The sequence below is a fragment of the Sesamum indicum genome, linkage group LG3 (assembly GCF_026168435.1).
Source record: "Sesamum indicum cultivar Baizhima isolate 11 linkage group LG3, ASM2616843v1, whole genome shotgun sequence".
Classification (NCBI taxonomy): domain Eukaryota; kingdom Viridiplantae; phylum Streptophyta; class Magnoliopsida; order Lamiales; family Pedaliaceae; genus Sesamum; species Sesamum indicum.
The window spans coordinates 15,410,150-15,437,990 of NC_142659.1; the positions used below are offsets into that span (position 1 = coordinate 15,410,150).

The 27,841-nt window shown below is 35.6% G+C and overlaps 5 protein-coding genes across 8 annotated transcripts; 1 reads left to right on the forward strand and 4 right to left on the reverse strand.

Moving 5' to 3' along the window:
* Positions 1–460: 460 nt before the first annotated feature.
* On the reverse strand, positions 461–1,516 carry OFP14 (ovate family protein 14). Its single transcript, XM_011074036.3, has one exon. The coding sequence runs from the start codon at positions 1,405–1,407 to the stop codon at positions 661–663; it is 747 nt and encodes a 248-aa protein (XP_011072338.3). The 5' UTR covers positions 1,408–1,516; the 3' UTR covers positions 461–660.
* Positions 1,517–4,429: 2,913 nt separating this feature from the next.
* LOC105157618 (uncharacterized) lies at positions 4,430–6,564 on the forward strand. Its single transcript, XM_011074037.3, has 3 exons — positions 4,430–4,662; positions 5,394–6,013; positions 6,341–6,564. The coding sequence occupies exons 1-2, from the start codon at positions 4,497–4,499 to the stop codon at positions 5,963–5,965; spliced, it is 738 nt and encodes a 245-aa protein (XP_011072339.1). The 5' UTR covers positions 4,430–4,496; the 3' UTR covers positions 5,966–6,013; positions 6,341–6,564.
* A 5,986-nt stretch (positions 6,565–12,550) lies between these two features.
* LOC105157619 (uncharacterized) lies at positions 12,551–16,580 on the reverse strand. 4 transcript variants are annotated; one of them, XM_088879087.1, is made up of 3 exons: positions 15,611–16,572; positions 14,645–14,716; positions 12,551–13,690 (listed from the first exon to the last, which is right to left on the reverse strand). In XM_088879087.1, the coding sequence occupies exons 1-3, from the start codon at positions 16,205–16,207 to the stop codon at positions 13,631–13,633; spliced, it is 729 nt and encodes a 242-aa protein (XP_088735213.1). In that variant the 5' UTR covers positions 16,208–16,572; the 3' UTR covers positions 12,551–13,630. The 4 variants fall into 4 exon arrangements, with proteins under 4 accessions (XP_088735213.1, XP_088735214.1, XP_011072340.2 ...); XM_011074038.3 differs by lacking the exon at positions 12,551–13,690 and adding an exon at positions 13,707–14,072 and having other exon boundaries at positions 15,611–16,512; XM_088879088.1 differs by lacking the exon at positions 14,645–14,716 and having other exon boundaries at positions 15,611–16,580.
* A 460-nt stretch (positions 16,581–17,040) lies between these two features.
* On the reverse strand, positions 17,041–22,032 carry LOC105157620 (protein ROLLING AND ERECT LEAF 2). The gene is made up of 4 exons (XM_011074039.3): positions 20,556–22,032; positions 20,122–20,297; positions 19,091–19,314; positions 17,041–18,035 (listed from the first exon to the last, which is right to left on the reverse strand). Exons 1-4 carry the CDS (start codon positions 21,595–21,597, stop codon positions 17,246–17,248), a joined length of 2,232 nt encoding a protein of 743 aa, XP_011072341.1. The 5' UTR covers positions 21,598–22,032; the 3' UTR covers positions 17,041–17,245.
* Positions 22,033–23,680: 1,648 nt separating this feature from the next.
* On the reverse strand, positions 23,681–27,672 carry LOC105157621 (Putative methyltransferase family protein). Its single transcript, XM_011074040.3, has 9 exons — positions 27,418–27,672; positions 27,149–27,241; positions 26,664–26,737; positions 26,248–26,350; positions 26,013–26,063; positions 25,208–25,358; positions 24,874–25,012; positions 24,493–24,598; positions 23,681–24,287 (listed from the first exon to the last, which is right to left on the reverse strand). The coding sequence occupies exons 1-9, from the start codon at positions 27,590–27,592 to the stop codon at positions 24,142–24,144; spliced, it is 1,038 nt and encodes a 345-aa protein (XP_011072342.1). The 5' UTR covers positions 27,593–27,672; the 3' UTR covers positions 23,681–24,141.
* Positions 27,673–27,841: the final 169 nt, after the last annotated feature.

A 27,841-nucleotide genomic window follows, 5' to 3' on the forward strand; every position in this document is an offset into this window, starting at 1 on the left:
ATAAGACTAGTTTAGTCTAAAAAAAGTATTTGACTTATAATAAATCAGTAATAAGTCAATTAAGAGTAAATATTAATTTTCGTTCATTTTTTTTTGTTAATATTAGCAAATTCAGTTAATTTTGACTAACGGAATGACCCATTTGTTAGATGAAAGCACATTTTAGATGTAGTAAATGTTATTTTTTAAACTATAAGGAATTTACGTGTAATTAAACCGAAAAGAGAATGTAATTGTCGATAATATAATTATACCTTTTCAAGATAAATACTAGAATAAAATAAACAAAAAAAAAGTGAAAAGGTAAAAGTTGGGAGAAGTTATTGAGAAAATTGTGGGGAAAGAAAAAAAAAAAAACGTGGAAGTTGAGAGACGGAATTGGGGTTGAGAAAAGAAAAGAAAAAAAATGATTGAAATATTTATTTTTTCTTTAAAAAAAGACATTCTTAAAAAATTGAGATATCAAAAATGTGCACTTCAGTATATTTTAAAGTTTTAATGCTTGTTCATCGAAAAATACACACAAATACACGCGCAAATACATACATATACGTACACCTACAGGAAAAAGTAATACACACATACGGAAATAAAAACAACAGTTTTGTATTTATTGAAAAGACTTAATTAATTGGTTCATGCATGCACTGCGCCTCCCCTTCAATTAAGATTGAGCCGCCTTCTCCCAGCTCCGCCGTTCCACGGCCGACGGCTGACCGGAATTCTACCGGAGTTCTCTCGCAGACCCACGATCACGTCCACAAACGCTCGCAGTATAAATCTATACGACTTCTTGTTATTCAAATCCAAGTAACAGAACAAAAGCTCCTCCAGAAACTTCCAGTCCACTTTTCCGTTATGCTCCACACGCGCCTCCACCATCTCCTGCATCGAAAGCCGGAAATCCTCGTACGGGCTCGGCGAGTACGTCAAAAGAGCGATGAAATCGTCCGGCGCAGAGGAATCGTTCGCCGCGATCTCCGGGGCTTCCTCCGACTCCACCGAGGAATCATTCGTGGACGAGGCCGAGGAAGAGCAGGGCTCGTCCATGATGAGCGAGCTCGTCGAGCCGGAGGAGACGAAGAACCTCGCCGAGCGGCAGAGGTTTTGCGGCAGAGGAAGGTCGAGCAGCCTCGGCGACTCCAGCAAAAACGCGGCCGTTTTCGGCTCAGTTTCCTTCGAGGTCTCCTCTTCGTACTCCTTCTGGTAGAGTGACCTGAAATTCTCAAACAAGAACTGGTCGACATCGGACAACGTCGCGGCGTCGGTCTCCTTCTTGCCGCCCCTGGACGTAAACGACGGCGTTTTGGGGTGCTTGCAACTACGTAACGGTAACTGGATTTGTTTCTTGGAAATTTTGATTTTTGATAGGCATTCTTGAAATGATTTCTGAATTTGCTTTGGCATTTTCCCTTTTTTTTTTTTTTGGTTGAAATTTTGGATTTTTCTCAATGGGATTGAAGTGAAAAATTGGAAGCATGGGGTGTTGTATTTATAGTGAAATTTCAAAATAAAAACAAAATTTAGGAGTGACATTAAATTAGAATTTAATAATGGACGTTTTTTATCATACACCATAAAGATATATGGTAAGTAATTTTAATGGCAATATTTACTGCAAAGTTTTTTTACTACTGCTTTTTTACTTTTTATGTTAATCAATCTTATCCATATATCAGTCAAATATAATTCACCTACCAATAATATTTTAGCCTAATGATTAAAGTTGATGTCTTATGAATAAATTTGAGTCATAATATAAACATTCGTGTGTTTATCTTACTTTATATGATGAGTTTAGTATAATTTATTCAATAATTTTTGTTATATATATTGATGTATTAACCTAATTAATGTATCATTTAAATTGTTTGATTTACCAAAATATTAGTATAGTCATATAATTACCACTTCTATCACTATATATATATATATATAATTCACCCTCATTGTGTTTTTTTTTAATTGGGTTTTAATGTAGTAGGTGAAATTTAGGTGTATAAAGCTTTTGCCCAATTATTATTTGGGTAAATTTCATTTAAAGAATGATTCTTTTTTTGTTTTTTGAATAAATATGATGAGTGGTAGCAAGTATTAAATATCATTCCCCCTTTTTTTTTTTTGTTTTTCTCTCTTTATTTTTATGTAAACTGGTTTCATACTTATTGAATGCTTATAGGTAACTGTATCTACTCACTGGATTTTCAAATTAATGCTTATTAATAATCTTTTCAACAATTTATTATGAAAAATTTAAAAATAAAAACAATTATAATATTATCTAAAATTTCTAACATTTTAAATTTGTGGGCTGCATCCATGCCTTTTCAAAGCTTGTACACCATTTATATTTTTAAAAGTATATATATATTTTTTTTAAAAAAAGAGGCATGAATTAGGACACCTGAAATAATATTTTTAATACAAATAAAAAAAAAGCGCGATTCTAATAATGCAGATACACGCCTGTAAAGTTTTTATTTTTTTTTTAAAAAATAAAATCGATGTGGTGGTGAGACTTTGACCAATCTGAATTTTGTTTATGGGATATGATTATGATAGTGTTTGACTGCAAAAATTCATAATGACAGTCAAATAATTAGTTTGGTAAAAGTAGTAGTTACCATGTGAACGGATTAATGCCTTAAATTTGTCAAAACATGATGCACAACATTATCAACATAATTCTTTTAGACCATATATATCTTTTCTGCACTTTTTCTTGTACTAATTTACCAAATTTTGAAAAATATTCTCGTTCAGGTCTGGTCAAACCAAAATCATTCTACATTAACAATATCGAATGTGGTCAAAATTGAGATTATCCATTATTGGTTGAACAGCATGAGGAAGATGATATAATTAAAATTCCTGGTTAGGGTGTTGTGTCTTCAACAATTGGTGGGATGAGAAGCGAATGCAGGGGACATTGAGGAGCTTTCCCATGATATATATATGTAGAGTTTTATTACAATTCCAGTCCACAGGCACTTAGTGTTGCAAACATGTGTGGCAGCATCAATATTCTCACACCAATTTTCCAAACAACATCTTTACTTCTCAGCATTTCACAAAACATGAGAAACCATACCACACATTTTACATTTCCATTCACAAACACTAGCCACGAAAGCTTTCTTAAAAATAAAATAAGAACAAACTCATAACTTGCAAAATATTTCATAAAATCTAAAACTATGGTCGCCAGTTTTTCGGCTAAAATGATTTTGCGTGATAGATTAATTAATTTGCCTATTTAAAAGTATTAACCTACTTTATGTTTATATGATCGATCCATCAATATATATTTCTTTCTTTCTTTTTCTTTTGTACACACAAATTGCTTTTAAATTTATATTCTTTCAATTTAATAGCTATAAATTATTTATGTGACTTGTGGTTCATTCACCTAATTATATGTCAACTTGTGATGAACATCACAGTAATAATAATTATTATTTACATTAATATTTTCTAAAATATAATAAAATCATTATTTACTTTATAATTATAAAAATAACCCCTACCGGTCATTTAAAAAGACAAATTAAACAAAAACATGCTCCATTATTAAGTAATAAAAATATTTTAAGTACCATCAATAAATTATAGGACACAAAGCTACTAGTTACAAATATTACAACATTCAAAAATGTAAAAATATATTAAACGTAACACTTATTTTATATCTAACCTTGCATCAAACAATAAAAATCATACCAAAGATAAATACAAAATTCATCAACTATTACGTCATACTTTCATATGATAAATTCTGGTCAATTTTTTTCTGGAAAAAGAAAATATAACACACACACACATATATATATATATATATTTAAGTGTAGTTTGAACTCTAATGAAAACAATAATAGGAAGAAAACAAACTTACATAAATAAAGAAAGTGTTACGTATAACACGACCCCTTAAAGTCTTAAAAAAGGGCAAGACGATCCACTGACATGCTGTAAACTTTCTATGAAAAGTTAATGGATCAAATTGTCATTTTTTTCTTTATTTTGAGGGACTTTTTACCTATTAATATTTTTATAAGGGGTAGATTGCAATTAACACTATATAGGAAAAGCTATATTTTCTGGCCCTTATGTTAGGGTGTTTTTAATTTGATCTATTTATTATATCGTATTTTTTAAATTGAAATTTTTGTTAATTTTAGTCCTCACATGTAATATTTTGCCTAATAATGAATGGGAAATATATGAAAATGCAATTGAGGTAGACTGTGTTAATTATTGGACGAAAAATGAATGTAAGATTATGTAATATAATATAAAAAATCGTAATAAATAAAATCAAATTAAAAAAAAAAGACCATAACATATTGGACGAACGAAAAATGTTATTTTCCCACACTATATATATTAGTGCGTGCGTGTGTGTGTGTGTAAAAAACATATGTATATTGGTTCAAACACAATGCAAAATGCTTTGCTAATTACGCTGAATCAGAGAGAGGAGAGAGAGAGACGTCGGGATGGAGAGAGAAGCGAGGAGGAAGAAGATAGCGTCTCAAGGGAACGATCGTATGGCATTGATAACGGGCCGGATCCAGAACCGTGACCCGAACATTTCCAGGTCGTGCTCATTCTCCAGATATACAAATGAAGACGACGACGCTATCTTTCAGGATCACCGAAATGGTGCAATGAATTCAAGTCCCTCCTCAGTAGTTTTTTCCTCGTGTTTCATTTCTACGTTTGAATTGATTGATGGGTTGTTTAATTAAATGTTGAATCCTTGTTTGTGTGGTGTTGATGATATTTGATCCTGATTTGCATGACTAAATTGAGGTTTTGTTACTATTTTGATGGTATGAAAATTGTGAAAATATGTGAGGTTATGTAAGTTAGAATATTAATGTTGCCAAATATCAAGACAGCATTTACTGTTTGCATGCTTGATCTTAGATATTGGTTGGCCTATTGTAGCCACATTGTCTGAGGAATAGAAGTTAGAGCAGAAAAGGAAATAGAGGCACATAGTTATGGTTTTATCCATCAAAGGCACATAGTTATGGTTTTATACCTTGATGGATCTTACCCACCACAGGTTTGGATCAGATGACATGGAGGTAATGATCACAAATGGAGTTAATCAATAGTTTCCTTATATGGGATAGAAAATCTGTCCTGATTTAGCAGGAAAGGAAAGAGTGCGTGTCACAATTGAGGGCAGCCTGCAAGCGTGATAGCTAGCGATCAAATTTGGCCGTTACTCGTGTTTCATTGGTTTTTGGTTCGGTTCACATGATATGGACTTGTGTTATGAGTTACAAACTACTGATGATTGAAAGTGTATTATATGTCGATTTTTCTAATATTTATGCTACATCATGATTGTTTATGGTGCTTCTCTATGATTGGTCTTGAAGGTGGAAATGATGTGCCTGATGCACAAATAAGCCATGATAATTGTGAGGAAGTTTCTAAAGCAAATGCATCAGGAATCAGAGTTTCTGATCTGCAGAAGCCTGAGCAATCATCTCTTGTCAATTCAAGTGTTTCCAACGCTGCAGACAAAGCAAATTTTCCTGACAAACCTTCTGAATACCATCGAGGTTTTATAACCCCCAAACAAGTAATTTTCAGTATTATCTCCTCAGAAGACACGCGAGCTATCTGTACATTTGTGATAGCCGTTCTTGTAGTTCTGTCCCACGTTAATCTTCCACACGATGTCGTAAAATCAAAGAGCCTTATTGCTTATAGGCCTCTCTACGCAGTCTTGTTAACAGACATGTTGATAGTGGCTGCAAGATTAGCACTTTATGCCCAAGGACAAGAGGTCGATAGCCAACCAAATATTGAGGTCGATGGATATAACTGGGTAGGAGCCATTAAGATGTTGGAATGGGGAGTGGTTCTGCATCATACACTACGTGCTATCTTAATAGACTGCAGCTTTTACTTGGCGATTGTTGTATGTGGCCTTTCTCTAGTGTAATGACTCTTGCATTTGTGAAAATTCGGCTCCTGGACTTGGTCTCATCCAGTAAGTATAACGTTTTCTTTCATCGACATTTTGGGTAGTCTTATCCGTTTTGGTTACGTTCTTGCCTCAGAATTGAATCTAAGCATGTTCTCGACTGACTTCTGCACTAAACTGTATTCTTATATGATGCTTGAGAATGTTCTGATGATTCTTGGCACCTTGCTAAGGTAGATAGATTTCTAGTTTTTTTTTTTATCTGAACAAATATTTCTAGTTCATGTAACTGACGCATCATAGTACTCATCTTGACTAGTATTTGTTGTTCGAAAGTAGATCAAAGAACTTTGATCGATTAATGCTATTGTCCAAAATTTGTTCTTGGTGCAGATGTGGTTATAACTTTGGGGTCACCGGGAGCCCCCTGGACTGGAGAAGCTTTGCTTTGATGAGTTACCAGGCATCATTAATGATGAAATTCCGGAATATGAATGCTAACATTCACTGGTCTATGTACTTAGTTTCCACTTTAGATGATATATATTAATAACTAGTTTCATGGTAGTTTTGTCGAAAAACTGCAAGCCACGTCCCTGTGATATGGGAAATGTGCAATTTACCCCTATGAAAAATAAATACTAAATTACCTCCATATCTTTTAAAAAATAAGCAATTACCCCCTTAAAGGGGAGGTGATTATCAGTCTCCACCATCCCCATCCCCACCCCGACCGGCACCGGCACCCCAACCCCGTGGCCAGCTCCAAGCTTCACCACCATCGCCACACCTCCAAGCTATGCGCCCTTTTCCAATTCCCGCCAATCGCCGCCCACCATCCCTCCCCTCGCCCCTTCCCCTCCCCTGCCGCCTCTATCCGTCCGTCTTCCCTTGTCTACTTTGTCTCCAGTAACACTAGATTATTGCAGAACAAAATTAGTTGATCATTAAAGGATCTAAAACTTTATTTTACAGAAAATTCTCTTGATTTTTAATAGCGAATAAACAGAATTAAAAAATAAATCAAATACTCAATTCATAAGCTCAAAATTGATAAATTCTAAAGTCTCATCTAACTCCACCTCGATTAATATTAAAATATCAAAATAGAGAGGAAAAGAAAGTAAAGATACATTCCTCCTTGCTACTACATTGAGTCAGAATCTATTCATTGCAATTTGCAGATATTGAAATATATATGAGAAAAGAGAGTTTTTAAAGCAACAGCCATTTCTAAGTTACCAACCATTTAACTTCATTACTTCTTCAACTTCAACTCTTACCAAAACTTTCGCTTTATCAATTTATGCTGCAATCTAAATTTCTATCCTATTTTTGTACCTATACATACGTACATCGGATATATAAAATTTACATAATTTGTATCATTAAAAATATATTTCGTACACGTCTCACATTCGTGTAGAATGATATATAAAAAAATAATCATTAGTTTTTATATGAACTTGGTGGGGAAGTATATTACAATATATCATTTCAGTACAATATCGGTCCCATTGTTGACGTGACGCAATCTGTACTGTTTCGAACTTTCAAACTTTATTACTATAAATTAAACACCCGTAAGGGTTAGAACTGTTGTGATCGATTAGTGATTAATAAATAAGATTCCTTAAAGGGTTCAATAAAAAACGAGTCGCGAGCATATCTTATTTCATTTTTCTTCCAATGGCTCAAGAATTTAAGGATGATAATCATGTTATCTCAGCTCTTTCGTACTTGTCTATATCCATGATTTTCTACATATGAGTACAATAGTTTTGAACAGACAACATTAACTTTGGACAGAAGGAATGAGCCTAGAGAGTATTATACATATATATATATATATATAAATATATAAATATGGTTAGTAGCTAGAGAAAATGCAGATAGAGATAGTGATACAGTCAAAATGGAGGGCCTACCTCATTTTATGGTGGTGAGCACTTTCAATCTGTTCCATCCATTCCTGCAATTTGACTCTAAGCTACAAACTATTATTCTAAATAGAATATGTAAGAACAGTACTTGATGTGCATGGAATTTTTCAAAGGGTATTTTAGTACATTTAGTTAAAAAAGATTTTTTTAAAGTAGCTCTATATAATTGAGAAATTTCATGTCCCACACTTAAATATTAAAACTGCCCAACTCGAACCGTTGGGCTTTGCAAGAAAATATAATGTTGTCATAAAGTAAAATATCGATATCATCGTTTATGATCTAGTTCAGTAGTTTCTATTTTTTTTTAAAAAAAATTAAATTTATTATATCATTCGATATACTTAAAGACAGATTTAAAACGATAATTATAATATCAGTAATGACTAAACAAAGCATATTTGTCTTGATTTTCTTGTATGAATACATAGTTTCTTCTATTACAAGACCACTACTAGGTTTCCATTTTACAAATTATAACATGGTTTGTCTACTTGTCTAAAGTCCCACTTGAGAGCATATATACCTCATGCAGTCTGTTAATGTGCCTGGAAATAAAAATTATTACAAATATTGTTAGAACATAAAAGAATTTCTAGAAATTGCAATTCTAAGTAAAAGATGGATGATTATTCTAACAGTTTTTGAACATACCTAATGTCAAATACAACAGAAGAATTCATCCTCGTTATAATAATAATGTAAATATTTTTACATAAGAAATAATTAGAGCTGTTACATCTAAGAGACTGATAATGACTCCAAATTTAATAATATTAATCACTTAAAAAATGTTCAATTATCATTTTATGACTACGTAGTCAATAATAATCATAATAATAATTATTATTTTTTAAGTAAATACAAGTTAAAGGAAAAAATAAAATAGAAGCAACAATTGAACAAGGGCAATTCAGAATTGGTAAATAGCAAAAATAAGACAATCGGTCCTATTTTAATAGTAATTATTGATTCAATATAAATATTTTATATTAATAATTAAAATATATAATATAATCGTAACCAATTCACTTAAAAAGAATCCCACTAAACAACATGCTTCGATCGTCTCGATCAAGAATAAGGAAGGGCAAAAACGTACATAATTATACTTACGACGTCTGGGAAAAAAATTATGAAATTCCTCTTTTTTCTTGAAAAAAAAATATCTGTTTAAAATTTATATTTTAAACAGATATTAATTAAAAGAGGATTTTACTCAAAAGCCCCTCACAATTCTTGAAATTACATTAAAGTGAAATTAATATATAATTTATGAGTATAGTAATCACACTATATTATATTTATTAAATTAATGAGCCGAAAAGGGAATCCAAAGTATAAAAACAAATGATATAAATTCCTTTACCGTTAGAAAGGTATTATTAATTGAATGTGAGCAGAAGTTTAAGTCAAATGTAGCAGCAGAATTCACTCTCTTTGTCTGTACAAAGAAGCTGGCACTTACCCCATAAATTTACTTAATTGCAGATCGACCCCTATAACATTAAGACCATTAATATTTATTAAAACATACTAAGATTAATTTAATTCTCCCGCTTACCTACTCTGGTTGTTGAATCTTTTCAATAGAATTTGATGATAAGTTGTGAAGAATATTTTGGTTACAACCGAAATAATTATTTAAATAAATATTTGATTATAAGTAATGGCCTAAATAATTATACAGGGAATATTGCATTGCATGTAGTCAAGTTATGTCAGTTAATTTAAATTAATATTGTCAATAATTTAGTTCTACAAATACTGATAAGGGTCGAAAAAAATATCGTATCAAGGCGCTCCAATCAAAACTTCTGGTCGACGAAATTTTCTATTTAAATTATAGTTTGTTTCTTGCAATACTGAATGACATTACTAGGAGTCGAATCCTAAAGTGACTCCAACAATCGAATCAGTAAAGTCAAATGAGGTCTAATTTAGTTGGAAAATGAAATTTAATTGTGGAGTCAAATCCTACTAATGTGGGATGTTGATCTATGTTAATAATTATTAATTAATTATAAATGTTTAATAGTAATAATTGATTATTAGTAAATGAAACTTAATATAACTATAATAGAAAAAAGAAAATTGTAAACAATATAGGTACTAGTTGGGTAATTAGGTTAAAATTTTATAGTAAGCATTAAAGCTGCAGAGCAATGACATTAGATTAATAGAGTCAGAATGTGTACTCAATAATATAAATATAAAAAAATTAATATATTTAAAAACTATAGTCTAAGATTGGAGAGTGGAATAGTAATTGTTGATTCAAGAAAAGACAGCAAAGCTCACATAGCCCACACCAACCAATGTGAATGATTAATTAATTCTTGGAGTTAAGTTTTTTCATTAAAAAAGAAAAAAAGAATGGAAAAAGATATGATGTGGATTCCATTTGTCTGGTCATGAGTCATCACTTCCTTCAATTCAACATCAAAAAGACAACTTTGTTGATCTATAAGGTTAAAGTATTACAATTAAAAAAATTATATAAGTTTGAATTTTGTGAATATGGATGTGTGTATGTCTATTTTTATAATAATTTATTATTTTGTTTAAAATATTCGATTATTTGAATATAGAAATAATTATACGATGAATTCATTGTATATTATATAAAGGAATTTCTTAAAAAAAAAGGTCAAGATTAAAGTGATGATGAGAATGAAGAAATCAATAAAAGGAGATTAATCCTCCTAAAGCATCTGACTTTGCTTGTAAATCAAGATACAAATATTGAACACAAAAGGGTTCTCGAGAAATTTTGATCATCAAAACGTACCCCATTGTCCTTAACTCCAAACTATAATCATCATTCTAACAGAAACTAAACTTAATTACATCTCTAATCACCACTAAAACACAAGAAAAGAATCCCTTCTCTCTCTCTCTCTCATGAAACCATCAACCTGTTCTTGTCAAAGATTGTGGATGGGACTGCGAACCGGGCAGAAAACGAGCGGGAGAGGTCGTCAGGATCAGCCCAGATGGAGCCCTGATCAAAGTTCTGGGAATAGGAGTGTGGATCATAAGTGAACCTCATTGAGTTGGAACAATAACATTGACGACGGAACATCCTCTTCTTCTCCTTCTTCAACTTCCTCCACAGCTGTCTCCAGATGGGAGCTTTCGATGATCTTGTCGACACGGCCATGTTGTACGACACGAACCGGTCGTATTTCCGACTGGAATAGGTTGCCGGCCAGCAGCCGTGGCTTGAGCTGCAGGGCGGCCATGGTTCTTGATCCATTCTTTTCTTGGAGAGAAAAAGTTTCAGTGTGTGTGGATCTATGAGGAATGTTGTGTATGTGGAAATTAAACAAGTGGGATATAGATATATATGTATTTATAGTGGGGTGATGATGCGATCTTCTTTTTTGGGTATGGATGTTTGACCCTTTTGTGTTGAGTAGTCATATGGCTTTGGGCGTTGTGTAGAAAACATGGTCGACAATGCAAGGGTATAGCATGTGCCAATTCTTGAAGGCCTATTTTGTCATTTTGCTTCAAAATGTCTTAAAGTGACTTCTAGTATGCAATAAGGTTCTAATTGGGGAAGAAATGCCATTTCAACTCTTGGATTTGATAGTTAATAAAGTATAATTTAATTGACAAAAGTTGAAAATCGTTAATAGAATGCATATATATTGATAAATTTTAGTAGTAATTGATAGTATATTACAATAATAGTTATTGATATACGTAATTTGTTCAAGTAAGCTCCTTCTAATTGGTCATATTTTTGAGATTTTGAGTATCAGACAAAAAATCTAGATGAATGATATTGATGATGAGAATTATGTGAAGTGAGTTGACTAGGTAGAGAATTGAATCAGATTCGGAAGTTGGTTGTGTGAATTAGTGGTATCATTAATGTGCTGTCAATGATTTGTTGTCAATATTTAAAAAAAAAATAATATAATGGTCTTAGTCATAACATGACATAGAATGGAAGATGGATCTCTCAATATATCCATCATCAAGTTGAGAAAAAGAGGAGGAAAAAAGGGTTGGGGCATTTAAGAGCGGTGTCTTGCTTTTTCATTCCCTTATCTTCTCATCATTAAAAGTAGGAAGAATTCTCTCTCTCTTTTTGTCATTAAGATGAGATTGAATTCTATCCTCTCTATTTATTTATTGTTCTTTTCCCTCTTTTTGAACTAGTAGATGCAATGGTGGGTAGTTTTGTTGCTTTTGATGAATACAAGTATGATTAATATTGCAATCTTTATTAATGTTGGATGGGGGCAATTTGGATTTGATGGGATGATTTAGAATAATAATTTTAAATGACTTGATATTAAACAAATTTGAAATACATTTCAACACTACAAAATATAGTTCAAGAATTTGAATTGTTTTGTGGCGTTGTTTCATCTAAACAAATTTGGTAAATCTGTTATTATGAATTTGAAACTCTTAGATCCAAATCAACCAATCCAAATACAACATTATAAAATATTTAAATAGAATCATAAACACAGCTTACAATAGTGAATCTGTCACAAGACTCACATGAAGATCCCAGCAAACTGGGAGGATCCTCCATGTACAAGTGACGAGCTACAAGTTGTTACGAGTGAATGTTGAATATATTAGTTGGTTTAGGAAAATTTTTACTTGAACCAAGTTTCATTGAGCAAGTGTAATATATTTTCTATGTGTTTGATCACTTTTTTTTAAATATATAATAATTACAAAACAAGTTATTTCCACTTGCCTTATAATTGGTACAAGTCCGACCAAACTCAATTGGGGTTAGAATTTACTGTTGGTTTGTGGAAAGTAATAGATCAAATGGATTAAGCAGCTGCTGCTGAGCTGCAACAGTTGCAAATAATAGAAAAGGAAGGATTTGTTGGTGGGAGAATGGGAATTGGAGAGTCAAAATGGAGCATTAATGGTGGCCAATTGTTAAGATGATGCAGACCGGCTCCTATTTCATTTCATACTCAAAAGTGAAGACCAAACATGTATCTACTCCAACACTATTCTTCCCATGTAGATGTTCATATCAACCCCTTTCAACTAAGTTGTGGATATTATTTGCTTACCTCTCTCCTTCATACAACCAAGTATCAACTTTTCTTCCCTTTCAAAGAACTCAAGAAATCCCCAGTTCCCAGCTCACCAGTGGTTTAAGACTTGTCACCGCGCACTCAAAGTTTATCAATAAAATGATATTGTTAGTTATAAAAGCCTTTATTTACTTCTTTCCTGCCCACTAATATTTATTTTTCCTTTTCTGGGAAGGGCGAAATTCTGCGGGATAAGCTTCGCATGGAAAGATGGTACCAGTCTACTAAAGCTGAGGCCCAAAGCAATCCCTTTCCGGTGAAAGCAATCCTAAGCCCACCACCCCCAAATCCCAACTTTTTCTTGTTTTTTCTGCCTATATAGCCCCATGATGATCCTCTGCTCTTCACTTGCTCATACTCACAAACACTATCTCAGAGAAGGAAAGGGAAAGATGTGCTACCCAGGTGCTGATTTGCCAAGTGCTTACACGCCAGCCAGTCCCCACAGGCAATGGGTTGCAGCAGTGGAAGCAGCCGCACAAGAGACTGCAAGACGTCAAGGAACAGCTAGTAATCGTGGCAGACTGGCTGAGGATGGTGGTGGGATTACAAGAGTGTGCGTGTGTTCGCCCAGCAGCCACCCCGGTTCGTTCAGGTGTAGGCACCATCATCAACAATATCAGTGGGTTAGTCGGCTCTAGACCAAGCCGAGCTCATCTAAGAACTAAGTCCATTGCAAGTACACTGTATCCCTTCTCAATGTCATCATGTTTCTGTAAGAATCAATAATGATATACAATAAAATGTATGTATTATTGGCAATATGGCCTATAAATGTGTTCTTGTACAAATCAATGGTTATGGACAAGAAAGAAAATGCATATGTACTTTCAATCTAAGACCTTAGGACCCAGATACTAGGTTCTACACACCACCCAATGCAGCAAAGCCAAACTCAGGGGTGAGTTTGTGCATATGTCTCTAGTTTGTTTTAAAGGAAGATGAATATACACGAAATAGAACATGTACACAATTCTTGACCAGAGAATATGATTACACAAAGACTGACAGGAAATCTGTGAAAATTATATAGTTTCTCTCTGTTCACCAGTTATCTGGATGTTGTAACACTTACTCCTTACTCACTTCAGAAACCTGTTCAACATCCCACATATCCTCAGCACTGAGAGCCAGAAATTAGTTATACCATATAAATCTCAAAAAAGAATCTAGCTACAATTTACTCGAGAATTAGAGCCTGCAGGCCACGAAAGAGGGGCGGTGTAAAATGTTGAATTCAATGAATAAGGCAAAGAGAGAAAATGAACAAGACAAAGATAAAGTGGTTCAGCCAGACAGCACAAGCAACTCAGCCTACATCCAGTAAAATGCACAAGGGGTGAGATCTTGTAAATTAATTGATGAAATCACCCATATCAACTTGGTAAAGTCAATTATTCTACTACCCCAAGAAGGTTGAAATAAAATCGATTCTGATTTGGTTTGATCTCAACATAAAGAATTGGCTGGCACAGTCAAATAAAGAAAGTATTTTATTTTCTGCATTTATCAACTGGAAGTGTCTAGCGGCACAGAAGCTCGCTACAAATCAAGGGAAAAAATGAAGATATATCTTATCCTTTTAATCTTCCATTGTGTTCATAGTGAAGGTATGAGAGGACGAACAATTAGAATATTGGTCAAATCAGCAAGGAATTAAAGCTTACCTCAGGATAGCAACTTTGACGGGAAACCGTTTGGTTCTTTGTATTTACAATCACTTCACATTTTACTTTTGTCTGCAGCAGATCACAGAGAGGAAGATTTCAAGCATACTTGAACTAGATTATATTAATATATCTTTCAAAATTATTAACAAGATTGGAGCTGCTGGTTAGGAAAATGCACAAAAAAGTCAAAGACTGTTATGCAGCGGCCAAATTTATCCAGTGGGTGAATTACCCAATTCAATACACCAACATGTTCCAGTCTACATCTATCAACATGTACCACATAGATCAAAAAATTTGGAAGCATACAAATTTAAGACGAACAACGTTCTTCACTGCCCCTTGCATCTAGAATGGCATGGCTGTACAAAGTAAGAATTTAGAATACATACTACGTACTCTTGAAATAATATTTCTTAAATCACATTTGTTGTAATTCTTTTTTATCTTTCTAGTTCAAGCTAAAATATCATTTTTCTTACATGTTTCCACAATCAAGGGTCAATTAAGCTCCCCCATCCCAACCTCGAGATGAAAAAGAACACTTCCACAGCTCTTTCCACGCCTCTACCCAGGTCTACATTGAAAATCATTTTGTAACAAGTATAAACTAAGTGGAACTTTTGGTTGCTGAAGCACGAGCAACAAACTATGTCCAACCATCTCGAAACAATACGGGAACTTTCCTTGATATCTTAAAACTCAAATTCAACCACTTTACCTTAATCACTGAACAAAATTATGACTCCCTTACTCAACTAGACATCCAACATAAATCACCAATAGAAGCAAGTAGCTACGCGCTCAAAGTAAAAACTATCACAAGCAACTGAATCCACAGAGTGCATCATATTCGTACTTAACCCACGCATTATCCACTATGAAGAAGCAGAAACTTCTTGCACATTCTAAAATCGCTAAAAAAATCATGACGTCATATAGTTTTACTAGAAGCAGGATTACCTTCAAGGGCAAGTCAAAAACGACAACCCCGAGCTTCCCACTAATCTCGGACTCCGTATCAAACGTTACCGCACCTTTCGCTAACTCCTCAATCAACAGAACCACATCACTCAAAATCTCAACCCGATCGAGCTGGAGCGTGGCGTTGACGTACGATGACCCACGCGCCTTAATATGCCCACCATCCGAAGTCACATACCCTAGCCTCTTCCCCCTGTATCCGATCGCAACGAGCAAGGAATCATAGTCAAGCTCGTAAAAATCTTGATTCCGTACCCTAACTGTGAGGTCCATAGTTAAGTCGAGTGAAATTTTGGGGCGAATGTGGAAACGGAGGCGCTCGAGGCGGAGCCGAACAATGGAGAGCTCTGGGTCGGAGGGCCAGAGGAGGTAGGCGGCGGCAATTAGGAATAAGAGGAAGGTGGCAAAGCAGAACAGGCAGCGCTGCCATGACTTACGGAAGAGACGGTGGCGGTGGGGAGGAGGATAGGGAGGTAGAACAATGACGTATTGCGGGGGCTGGGGTTGGGGAGATTGGGGTTCGGAGAGGAGCGGCTGCCGATCCGACGGCGCAGCGGAATGTTTTATGGCAGTCATGTTTATGTATGTGTATATAAATATATGTGTGTTTGTGTGTGTGGTCTATACAATCTATACACACACAACCAAATATATACGTACAGATACAAACAGAGGGAGGAGGGGGAAGAGAGAGGTTGGGCCGGGTGGGGTCAACTGCGGTTCTCGTTGGTTTTCTCGCTGCTATATTCTGCAGTTCGAACTGAACTCGGGATTAGTAATGAATGTCTGGTTACGCGTCAGTGGTTGTGAATTGTAGAATTGGAGGAATGGGTATAGGAGAGAATTAATGTCGGACTGGGCAAACATAGGTTGACACACATCAATCGCGCCACAGCCTATGATTGCTGCTGTGCTGTGCCTTAAGGAACACGACTCTAATTAAATAAATTAGGCCGACCAATGCGGCGCTTTTTCTATTTTTTCTTTCAAATTCTTCACTTATTGCAACTTAAGGCCCTATTTGTGTTTTTATTTTATTTTTTCAGTGAAAAATATGTATCTTTTAATTTTGTATAAATTATCATGTAAAATAAAATTATATTTAAATCAGTTAATAAAATTAAATTTTATATTGAACTGTAAGATCAAAGTAGTGATATACTTTGAATAAAAATATATATAAATGAACATATTTTCACTTAAATTACTATTTTAAAAATTGATAAATAAAAATAAAAACACAAACAAACAGACCCTAAATTGGGCGAGAAGGGGGGAATCATCCCTATGGCACATGTTACAAAGTAGCATGAAACTCTAGCATAAATAGTAGATTTTTACAGAATGCATGTGTAAATAAACACAAAATAAGTTAATTTACAGGAAATAAGTTTGCCAAGAGTACCATATAAGGATGAATCAACTAACAATCCCATAAGGTTGCTATACATGCAAGAAGACTAATATTAATAAATAGAATTCAACAGTTTCCTGCAGCTATTTTCACAACAAAGCACAACAAGTGACAATTATTTGTAAAAATACATAGGGGAAAAACATATGATTCAAGCACACACAGGGAAAAAGAAGAAAGAAAAAAAGAATCCCATTTTATCAGACCTCGTTTCTGTTCCGCGAACGTGAGATGGACCTCAAGGTACTATACATATCCGAGCAGGCAAGTGAAAAATCGGACAGAGCCCGGAAAAGTTCAGGCAAATGGCTTTTGAGACTCATAAGGGATTTCTCTCTAACCTGAATGCATTGCCTCTGGTAGGCTTCCTCGTCTTCCTCCAATTTCTGTTTCGCAGCTTCCACCATTAGCTGCTTTTCGGCGATAAGATCTTTATCATGTGTCCTGTCTGGATCCATGTCGTCTGGAGGCGTCCTCTTCTGCATGTACTTGTTATACCAATTCTCAAAATCTCGGGTCTTTCTGATGAGGTCTTTTCTTGAATCTGCACATCTGTTTCTGAAATCCAACTCTTCTTTCTGATATTGCCATATGGTTTTTATGATGGCCGCAAAGTTATTAATAGATGCTTTTGCGGGCTCGTCTGGCAGCTTTTCCAGATAATCATGCCAGGCATGTAAAAGTATCTGTATCGGGGGGTTCTGAGGTCGGCCAGGAGACGAAACTTTCTCCTTCCAGTTTGTATCTATTGGAATAAGATTTAGCTTCAACCAGCTGTTAAGTGCTTTAATGTATTCTTTCTGCTGGCTCATGAGCTCGCTGAAATTTGTGTACCATTCCTGAACAACACCGCCCAACTGGCGTGTGCGTTCATGGTGATGGTCGCTCGTTTCTTTTGGAGCTTGAGATATGTCCAATAACCTCAAAGCTTGAACAATCTTGGATTGATTCTCATGGTGTATTCTTATCGTTTCCCACATTGTAGCCATCCTGTGAAAGCCATTGCAACAGCCAGAATATTCAGAACAAAATGCAGAAAGGAAACAGACAAGAAGTCCAATCCTACAATCTATCATAGAATGCAGTATATGTTCCTGAAAGAATAAAGAAATGAGACAAGTGTTAACAGACCTAACCTAACAATTTTCACCAAGAACTAGAACAGCAAAATACCTGCAGCCTGTATGGGAATTTTGGTATCACCTATGTGAAGAACTACACAGCAATGGAAGTGAATAGCCAATCCAAATTTAAGGATTGGTTGAAATACAAAAAGATGGGTGTGTAGTGATAACTTAGACCATTGTCAACTTACAAAAGCATTGACATTAGGCCAAGCAATTAATTCTCCCACCACTTGGTACTGATGCTTCTTTTTACAATTCTCAGAAGGAGAATAGTCTAAAAGCATCCCACTCCAGAGAAATAGCTATGATATAAGTGGAATAATTGATAGGTGACTTCATAGTATCACCCACTCCCCCCAAAAAGAAAAGGGAAAAAGACTCGTATTTTTTGCATAAACTATATTTGCTTAATTTTTGAAAAGTGAAAAATGAGATATGGTGATTAAGAAGGTAAACAATCACATTCAGAAGTGTAAATGGTTTCCAGTAATATTAGTCAAGGGAGAAATTTGGAATATCTTTTCAAGGATTTACCCTACAACTCAGGATGTAAATGAGATTCTCCCCTTAAAATACTGGTCTAATGGCAACCTCAAAAGTGAATAACCTACTTCTGCATAATAATGATAAATCTGGCATATGCTTGCACCCATAACCTTAAAGTACTGTAAGTCTACTGGAACAACATGCAGCACTTCACAGCTGAAGACTTCATTTCACTATTGTGACAAGCAATAAGCTGTATTAACCTTGTTTTCTCTTGTCATTCTGTTGCCAGCTGAGGGCAAACTGGTGATGTTCACCATTTAAACCATGTACACCACAGCAAATGCTAATGAAATAAATCTACAGACTACTCAAAAAGAGCCCAGATAGATACATAATATACTTTCCCCGAAGAAGTGCATAAGAACTCACCCATCCACGAGAGCAACAAGTTTTGGATAGAGTTGTTCATCACGCAGACGATTAATTTCAGAAACAGTGGAGTCCATGGACTGCATGTCGACAATATATCTTGTATGCAGATGGCTTACTGCTGCTTTCATTCTCTCTAACGCTTCTGTATTTGAACCGCGCTTCTTCAACTTATTCAACGAGGCAACCTTTTTTTGATATTCAAGTTTCATCTGCTCACCTGCCTGGTGAGCACCAAACAATAGACAACAAACACATTCTCAACGCACAATGACACAAATGATTAAGTATTTGCTTCTTAGTTTTAAAGAAGAGGCTTGTTGACCAAACATAAACTTTTGAAGGTGTTGTCTAAAGACCAAAATTTTCCTAAATGTATATTGCAGGGTGAGGGCCACATGGAGAAAGTTGCAGGCAGATAGCAGTCTTGCTTGCCGCTGACAATTAAATTAATGGTGGTAATCCTCACTCACTAAAGAACACATGGGTAGAACATCTAAGAGAACCTCACTAGAAAAACTGTCAATCCATCTTGCTATCATTCTCTTACAAGTTACTTCACTGTCTGCAATAGTTTGTTATATATCATCCGCTAGTTTTTTGTTATATTCCAATAAAAACGAGAAATCACAAGTCGAATAATTTATTAAGGCACAGTGTTTCTTTTCTTTTTCTTTTTAATGTAATGACATGATTTACTTTGAGAAAGAGCACTAGATTATACTTCAGCATGAGAAAAGAACGCCATGCTACATGAACACATGCAGACAGGCAAAATTTATTTTCCAGATGAGAAAGATTTTAGCATCAACCTTATATTTTTATCTGGTCTTAATGACTGAAAACAGGGTATAGAAATTTCAATTCCAGCCAAAAACTCATATAATTGCAACTAACTCAAAAGCATTTGAAGAATACAAGCTGAATGCAACAAAGAGGTCAAAAGCATGGTTCCCCAGCTTGAATAAATTAGAGTGGTGACTACTTGCATGAGAGAAAAAAGTAGTAACAAGATAGGAGCTTGATGATACCTTCACTTCATCATAAAGCTTTTTCTCCCATGCCAGCATCTTGTCCAACACCGTTGCATGAGTTTCATGCTCCTCTGAATCAAAGTCGTCCGCCCCATCATCGGCATTAGCCAAACCTCTGAAGGACCTATTCCATGTTATGACACGCATCACCCTTTCTGAATGATTAATATTACCTGCCAATAAAGGAGACAATGCTTAAAATCTGCTTGAGTAATTCATCATCATGTAAATTCAACAACCGATGACAAAACCTGATAAGGTGAGAAAACCATCAGCATCAAAACATTCTTGCTTCATTTAGATGCAAGAATTTCCCACAATTCATTACATAAAAAAGTCACAACAAAGAGCAATAAGACCAACAATAAGATCGAAAGAGAAAATCTGTAGTTCCAACCATATTAAACGCAAGCCATAAAATGATCCTATACCTTTTTTATCTGCGAAATTGGAGTGATAATGCAAGCGGGTAGCCTCTAGCATCCTAGAAACCTCATGAGCACTCTCTGAAGCCTTGAGAAAACAATCATCCAGCTCAACAAATATTTGCACCAAGTTCACATTATTCCCTCCACTCTTCTTTTTTCCCTCAGGTGGAACACCTTGTTTCACTCTCTTCACAACCTTCGATGGTGCCATTGCCGCTTCTGGTGGTGGTGGCTGCGGTGGGAGTTCACTCACCTTCTCCACTGTTTCTGCCACTGGCTCTGGTTTCTCACTCTTCCCCTCCATTTCCCTTCTCCTAGCCCTTTCTTCAAGCATCTTCCGTTCAATCTCCTCCCTCTCAACACTATTCTCATCCACCTCCGCTAATGTGGGCCCTGGGACATTCTCCATGGAGAAGAAGTAATCCCAAGACGACATCCCTTTATTCTCCGGCGGGGGTGGCGGTTGTGGCTGCGGCTGCGGCTGAGGCTGCTCGCGATCACGTTGATCATTTTTTCGTGGCTGATGCAAAACCTCGTCTTCCATAACCTCCGGAGTTGGAATTCCACCTCTACCCCCACTCTTACTACGTCGTTTCAAGCTATGGGTGCTCTCTGTCTCAACATCCTCTTCGTTTTCTTCCTCAATTATTGGATCGGAGTGTTTGTTATCGGGTGTAGGGATTGAAAATTCTGGCATGGTGGCGGCGCGTTGGAGGGGCGATGAGTTGGTGAAGGATGCCGGGAGGGGAGGGGGAGGAGGAGGGAAATTCTCGTAAGGAGGCAGCGGTGGAGGAGGGGTGGCGCCTCCGACGCTGGCCGAGGATGTCGGAGGAGCAACCCCAGGGCCGGAGGACGTCGGATACACAACCTCACCCTGGGCAAAGTCGCTGAGGGCAGCGCCGGTGTTTTTCAAGGACATGGCGTGGGCTGAGTGGGCGGCGGCGAACTTGTTTCTTGCCGTGACCGCCCGCTCCATGTGCTGCTTCCGTTCCTTGCATCGGTTCACAGTCTCCTCGTTCTCGATCTTAGATTGCGTGCAGCCCATCGGGCTCTCCGGCGACTTAAACTACCGCCGAAAAAATTCCGAAAACCACACAGAGCACACAGTGTGTTCAGCGACACAATTCAGAAAGCCAACTCAGGGTTTTGGAGATTTAGATCAGCTACTGTTATTCTTCTCCCAAATTCAGGAATAAATTGGAAAACAAAGTGACTCTTGACTACGGGCGACGCTGGATTCTTCTCTTTTACTTGGAGCTGTAAAAAACTAGCAAACGAAGGTAAAAGTAGCTGTAGTAAAACACAAGGAAAGGAAGATTCGCGACTAGCTTTACTTTGAGCGTCGCAGACAAATCCAACACGAGGACAAGCAAAACAAAACGCTATCTGGTTTTTCCGGCGCGGCGGGGGCGCTCGATGACCACGAGGAGCTCCTCCGTGGTCCAATCCCGAGACTTTATTTTGGCAGTGCACAAGGTTTCTAGAAAGGAAAGCGCATTGAAGTTGAAAGAGGAATTAAACATAAATTTTGGGGTGGAAAACGTAATTTTCAGAAAGTTCTTTTTTCTAGAAATTCCCGAATTTCATATAAACCAAAATTATTTCATAATTACATTATAATTATATACATTAATTTGATACTTTATACATAACTTTATGAGAAAATATAACATTAGTTTACATTATAAAAAAATACCATTTGTTCGGCTTTATTAGTTCAATGGTAATTTTAAAATAATTCTATAAAGAACAATCTGAGTTTTTATTAAACATTTTTTAAAAAGAAAATATTTTTAAAACATATTTTTTATTTATTGTTAATTATGTATATATTCATGAGTTCAAGAAAAAAAATCTCAAAAATTTTAGCTGTTACAAAGTCAATTATTTAGTTCCATAGACCTTTCAACTTTTTTGAGATGCCCCTAATATTCTTATTATTATAATATTTGTAATCTCAAACATCTATATTTATAAAATTGTCTTGATAATTTAATATATATATATATATAATGAATTTTTTAGCTATCTATATTTGAAAAATAAATTAAGAAATTATCATCATATAGTTAGACAAGAAATTTTGAAGTTTATAAATCTTATTGAGAATTTGATAAGTTATATAAACTTTTTGTCTATAATTAATTTGAAATGTGTGCCAATATACCAACTCTAGGTGAGAGGGTTTGGACAGATACATGCCTAATTCCATAGACGATGCTGGAAAATACAGTATAAAATGCGCTGGATGCTACATTATGAAAAATATTACTTACTTTGGTTAAACTTGATGGATTTCTAAAAAAGACCCACTACCTGAAATAGAAAGACATAAAACTTGTCAATTGCAAGACGCATAATAAATTCAAGAAACATATGTGTGAGGAAAAAGATGGTCATAGCTTATTTCCACCTTAAAAGAAAACCTAAGATGCTCTAAGACATGTTTGGAATAAGCACAACCATACAATTTGTACAAGTTGATTTTTTTATTGAATTTTATACTCTACTTTCTTACTACATGAAAAAGATTACTTAATCAATTAACTCTATTCTTAATTACCAAAGATAATAATCAGATACTTGATACTTTCTTAGGGCTCCTCAAGATTTTCCACGTCATTTTATAAGTTGACTATCCATTTCTGCAGTAGAGCTTTATAAAAGTCATGTCAAAAAATATGTCGTCTATCATCTTCCTCTCTCTCCTTTTCCACCCAGGTTAAAAAAGGGCATATGTCATTGTTTTTTACTATTGTTTTTATTAGAAAAACTCGAAATACCTCATTTTTCCTTCACTCACACAGGTGTAAAACCCACCAACATAAATCGAAACACACCTTAGAAACCATAAGTCGTTTAAAGAGATAGTCACAAATTATCCATTAACACAATTCATAAATAGCTTACCAGAGTACTTGTAAGTTAACACAATTCATAAATAGCTTACCGGAGTACTTGTAAATTATCCATTAACACAATTCATAAGTCGCTTATCGGAGTACTTGTAAGTATCCACCAGTGCGCACCAGTTACAGCAGTAAGAACCATAAATAGTTTGTAAGAGTAGTTACAATTTATCCATCAATGCAATGCTCCTATCGGACAATAGACTCAAACACACAATCTTTTAAAAATTACTCCTCCTTACCAACCGACGGGTTGGCATAAATGTATATGTATGTCAGTTCTAAATCAAGTTATACCAGCCACTACAAATTAATACATACACAAAACCAGGAGCCCCACTCTCAACTTCAGAGTTACTGAAGTACTAAAGTAGTAATTGGACAGCATTTATGGAATCAAAAAAATGTGTGGAGTCTGAGAAAAGTTTCTCAGGCAAGGATACAGGAAAAGTGGAACAAATGCTCTTTTTTCCTTCAACCCCATTACAGTGTTTGATGCTGAAATAAAGTGGCTTTTTAAGATTCTGTGGTCTGCATGTGACAACCACAATCTAAATTCTTGTTCCAGACTTGCAAAATCTGTCGCTTTTGCATACACGTCCACAGATATCCTGTCTAGAACCACACACCAAGCTTTCTAAATGTAGCGAATGTCAAAGTAAGCTTTCATTCCCTGAATTTTAAGGTTTCGGCCTCGCATATCTAATCTGCCAAATCTCAACATCATTTCCTCGATCATACTCCTGCACATACTGTGGAATTTCTTCCAGATTGATGAGTCTACCGATGAAACTACATGAACGTTCAGTTTCAAGATCATCTTCCTCTGTATCATCCATTGAGAAGCCGAAATATAATGTGAGTAACAGTTTAAGGGATGATAGCATGCCAAGGTAGACACCGGTGAATGACAATATAACGAGCGAAATGCTAATATGACCAAATATGATCTAAAGGTTTGTAATCCATTTGAACATGAACCTAGTTTAATATGGCTGATGGTACTCGTCAAAACAGGATTGATTGCTTACCTTCCCCGTCCTTGATATAGCTGCGGAAGTGTGAGTAGCCATTTGCAACAACATCAAGATCGTCGATTGTGAAGTTATACCGCTTTTCTAGAGCTAGGTATAGGACCTGAAATTAGACAAAATGCAATATTGCCATTTACTTGTTATTTATAGGTCTCATGAACTTCTGTCTATTGATCAAATGTTTTCATCTTTCTAATAACTAGGAAACATCATACAAGCCCACAAACTAAATATTCTAATATTATGCAAACATGTGCATAATGAATAAAGAAACTCGTCCAGGCAGACAGTGTAATAATCACACATATACCATTGCAATAAATTCAGTTTTAGACCTGTTCAAAATCAAAAGTGCAAATTGAGACACTCTGAATTTACCTTGTCAGGACTATTAGACATGATTGCTTCTAATACTCTGAAGAAGGCATCAGTTAAGTCATCACTATAAATTACATCGGCAGCCAAGAGCAAAGAAGCTTTGTGAAGCTCTTCAACCTCTGATACGCTCCAATAGTAGCTGCATAAAGATAAGTGATTTTCTATTTAGTGATATCTTCAACTTGTTCAGTTGAAGAGTGTATAATTTGTTATAGGAAAAAATAACACAAAAGCAAAAGAAAATAGACGAAGAACATGACCAAGGAGATGACAATTGAGCTTCAGAGCTTCCATGAGACTTGGGATCAAATAGTGAAATATAAATGCTGTCTACCTTTGCTCGGATGGAGAATTTTCTACCACTGATGGGGGCCATTGATGGTTCCAATCAAGTTCTCGTACATACACGGAAGCCTTGTGGTGGAAGATTCCAGCATTGAGATGAATATTCTTGACACAGTTTCCAAGTACTTCGTCGCCATGGTCTATAATATATTGAAACACAATGGTATTTATCAAAAACCAATTCAGGTTCTCAGACCACATAACTTGGGAAACCAATGAATCATCTCTGCCAACTTGCACAAAAGGGAAGCACAACACTTTTTCACATTAGAATCATGATTAATCTATTACAGATAACAAAAAGTGTGTTTCTATGTGCTAAAAATATCAAGAATGCCAGAAAAGGGCTAACAGATCATACCCTCGTCATACATGTCCCTTTTCATTTCCATAAAACATAAGATAACCCACTTTTATAAATTCCTAACTCCACCTTTCTTCCAGTATTTCTTCATTCATTTTGAGAATTTCCACTTGGCAGTGTCAGAACTAAGCCTTCTACTCTCCCTCAATTTACTTCCAAATAAAACTCCTAGTTTACTTCCCCTTTAAGTCAGTGGTCTTTAAGGTGGAATGAACTACCATCAGCATAAGCCCACACATGTACAAATGCAGAAGCAAAGAGAAGGACAGATGATACATCTGCTCTAATTGCTTCGCTTATGGAAAAAAAAAAAAAAAAGAAGAATAAGCATACCATATCCATACACTAGTAGTAAAGCACGGCTACAAAAGAAAGAATAATAGCAAAGCAGGTTATTTACGCAAAGTATAGAGTTTGAATTACACTTTACCAGTTATGAAGACAGTATTAGCAACACGTGCAAGTAACATGCCAACCAACCCTAAAAAAGATAATGAAAGAAACTCATGTCATACAAGCAGCACTATTATCTGTGAAGATTTACATTCTGGAAATATAATTTGAGACGGGCACTCAAAGTTCCTGGTTCTGTTAGTTATTAACAAACGGCAAACATAACTAGAGGACTCCGACAAAGTAATCAGAAGAAACTTTATGGTCTTTACCAGTACCAGCGCCAAGTTCAAGAGCAACAATTCCATCAAAACTGGATGATTTATGCATCATATGCAGCACAAAGTCAGCTAGTACCAATTCTGCTCTCCAAACCTGAATTAGGCAAAAACTAATACCAATAGCATATAAGACATGAGGAACACCAAGTCAAGTCGAAGTTGAGAAAGATGGGATTGTCATACGAAAAACATCCAACTTAAAATCGATAGAATTAAACAGAAAACTTGAACATAAAATAAACCATGAGAAATGACATCAGGGTTGCCGCAAAATTATGTAGATTTAGATAAAGCTGATGCAAGTGAAGCTACAATGGAGAAATACATAATCATCGACGAAAGATCCTGATCTTGGGAAGAGATAAAAGGGCTTTAATACATTGGGAAGATGTAAAGTATCTTATTACCTGGAGTCCAACTCTTGGAATGGATGATGTGATGTTATGCTGGATAGTTATAACAAAAGAATCCTTCTGTGGATCTGCAAATTCAATACAACATTCCATCAATTTCTTAGTCTTTCGTTTTCCCTTGCCCCATCTTAGCGAAGGGCTGTTAAGAAATTCTATGAACCTAGAGAATCAGAAGAAACCTCAACATCAAAAAACTCTGATCCCAATTAAGGTTTGGTCTTTCTCAATGTTCAATACAATAAGAAGTTGGTAGAATAGAAAACATAACTTATCAACAGAGAATTCCAATATATTGTATTAAAATGCAAAGAGAATTAACAAGATCAACACTATAAATCAATAAACTAATGAACTTCCAGATGATGCTCTATACTAAAACAAATGAAAAGGTAAGAAGAAATAATTGAGCAGCCGTGAGTGGAGAGAAAGATAGATAGACTGATAAAATGACAAAATCTGCGTTCTTGAAGAGAACTTACTCCGCCGTCGAGTTAGAACTAAATCTCCATCTCCATCCACTTCGCAGACTTTTTCCTTCACTGAATTGCAACTTTCTCCAATCCGTTCATCTCCTACATAATTAAACAGAAATCGAAAAATGTTCAATCAATAACTTTTGTAGATTACTTCATTTAAAGACCCAAAAAAATGAAAATTTTAATCAATACTAGTCAGTTCTCTAAACATTTCACGTAAGATAAGTTTTACAGAAAAGAAGAAATTAAACGGAAGAAGGAAAAACCCTAACGAGGTGGGAGTGAGATGGTGAAATGGGAGATATGGGGTCCAGAGTGGTTCGGGGGACACCCTAGGTGAACCTCACTCATCACTAGCTCCTCCCCTCGATCGTTGCCGTCCTGTAGCGACGGACTAATCTCCGGCGCCGCCGTATGACGCGGTGCATTTTCCTCTCCGCATTCCATTTTACCCCTACCTAGACTTCAGAGAGCTGAGAAAATATTAGGAGAAGGCAAACGCGCCAGCCCGGGAAAGACCCCGCTTAGGGCCGTAGCGGGCCGACCCATGTGGTCCAATTAGTAGCCGTTGCGGGCCGAACCCGGACCGCGCCGCCAAACGGTTATTTTTGTGTTATAAGAAAATAAAAACATAACCAAACAGGATCATTTTCATTTTCAGTTTCCAACAATTAAAAATATATAGAAATATTTTAT

Bases quoted from the DNA above. Each gene is read 5' to 3' on its own strand.
- OFP14 (XM_011074036.3), bottom strand. From the start codon at position 1,407: ATGCCAAAGCAAATTCAGAAATCATTTCAAGAATGCCTATCAAAAATC.
- LOC105157618 (XM_011074037.3), top strand. From the start codon at position 4,497: ATGGAGAGAGAAGCGAGGAGGAAGAAGATAGCGTCTCAAGGGAACGAT. The intron at 4,663-5,393 runs GTGCAATGAATT...TTGGTCTTGAAG, and splicing joins CTTTCAGGATCACCGAAATG to GTGGAAATGATGTGCCTGAT.
- LOC105157619 (XM_088879087.1), bottom strand. From the start codon at position 16,207: ATGACTGCCATAAAACATTCCGCTGCGCCGTCGGATCGGCAGCCGCTC. The intron at 14,717-15,610 runs GTAATCCTGCTT...GATCTGCTGCAG, and splicing joins TTTTTGACTTGCCCTTGAAG to ACAAAAGTAAAATGTGAAGT. The intron at 13,691-14,644 runs GTAAGCTTTAAT...TGATTCTTACAG, and splicing joins GTCAAAGTTGCTATCCTGAG to AAACATGATGACATTGAGAA.
- LOC105157620 (XM_011074039.3), bottom strand. From the start codon at position 21,597: ATGGGCTGCACGCAATCTAAGATCGAGAACGAGGAGACTGTGAACCGA. The intron at 20,298-20,555 runs GTATAGGATCAT...CTTTATTGGCAG, and splicing joins CAATTTCGCAGATAAAAAAG to GTAATATTAATCATTCAGAA. The intron at 18,036-19,090 runs GTGAGTTCTTAT...TGGCTTTCACAG, and splicing joins CTTGTTGCTCTCGTGGATGG to GATGGCTACAATGTGGGAAA.
- LOC105157621 (XM_011074040.3), bottom strand. From the start codon at position 27,592: ATGGAATGCGGAGAGGAAAATGCACCGCGTCATACGGCGGCGCCGGAG. The intron at 25,359-26,012 runs GTAAAGTGTAAT...AATATATTATAG, and splicing joins TAATACTGTCTTCATAACTG to ACCATGGCGACGAAGTACTT. The intron at 24,599-24,873 runs GTAAATTCAGAG...GTCTAATTTCAG, and splicing joins TGTCTAATAGTCCTGACAAG to GTCCTATACCTAGCTCTAGA.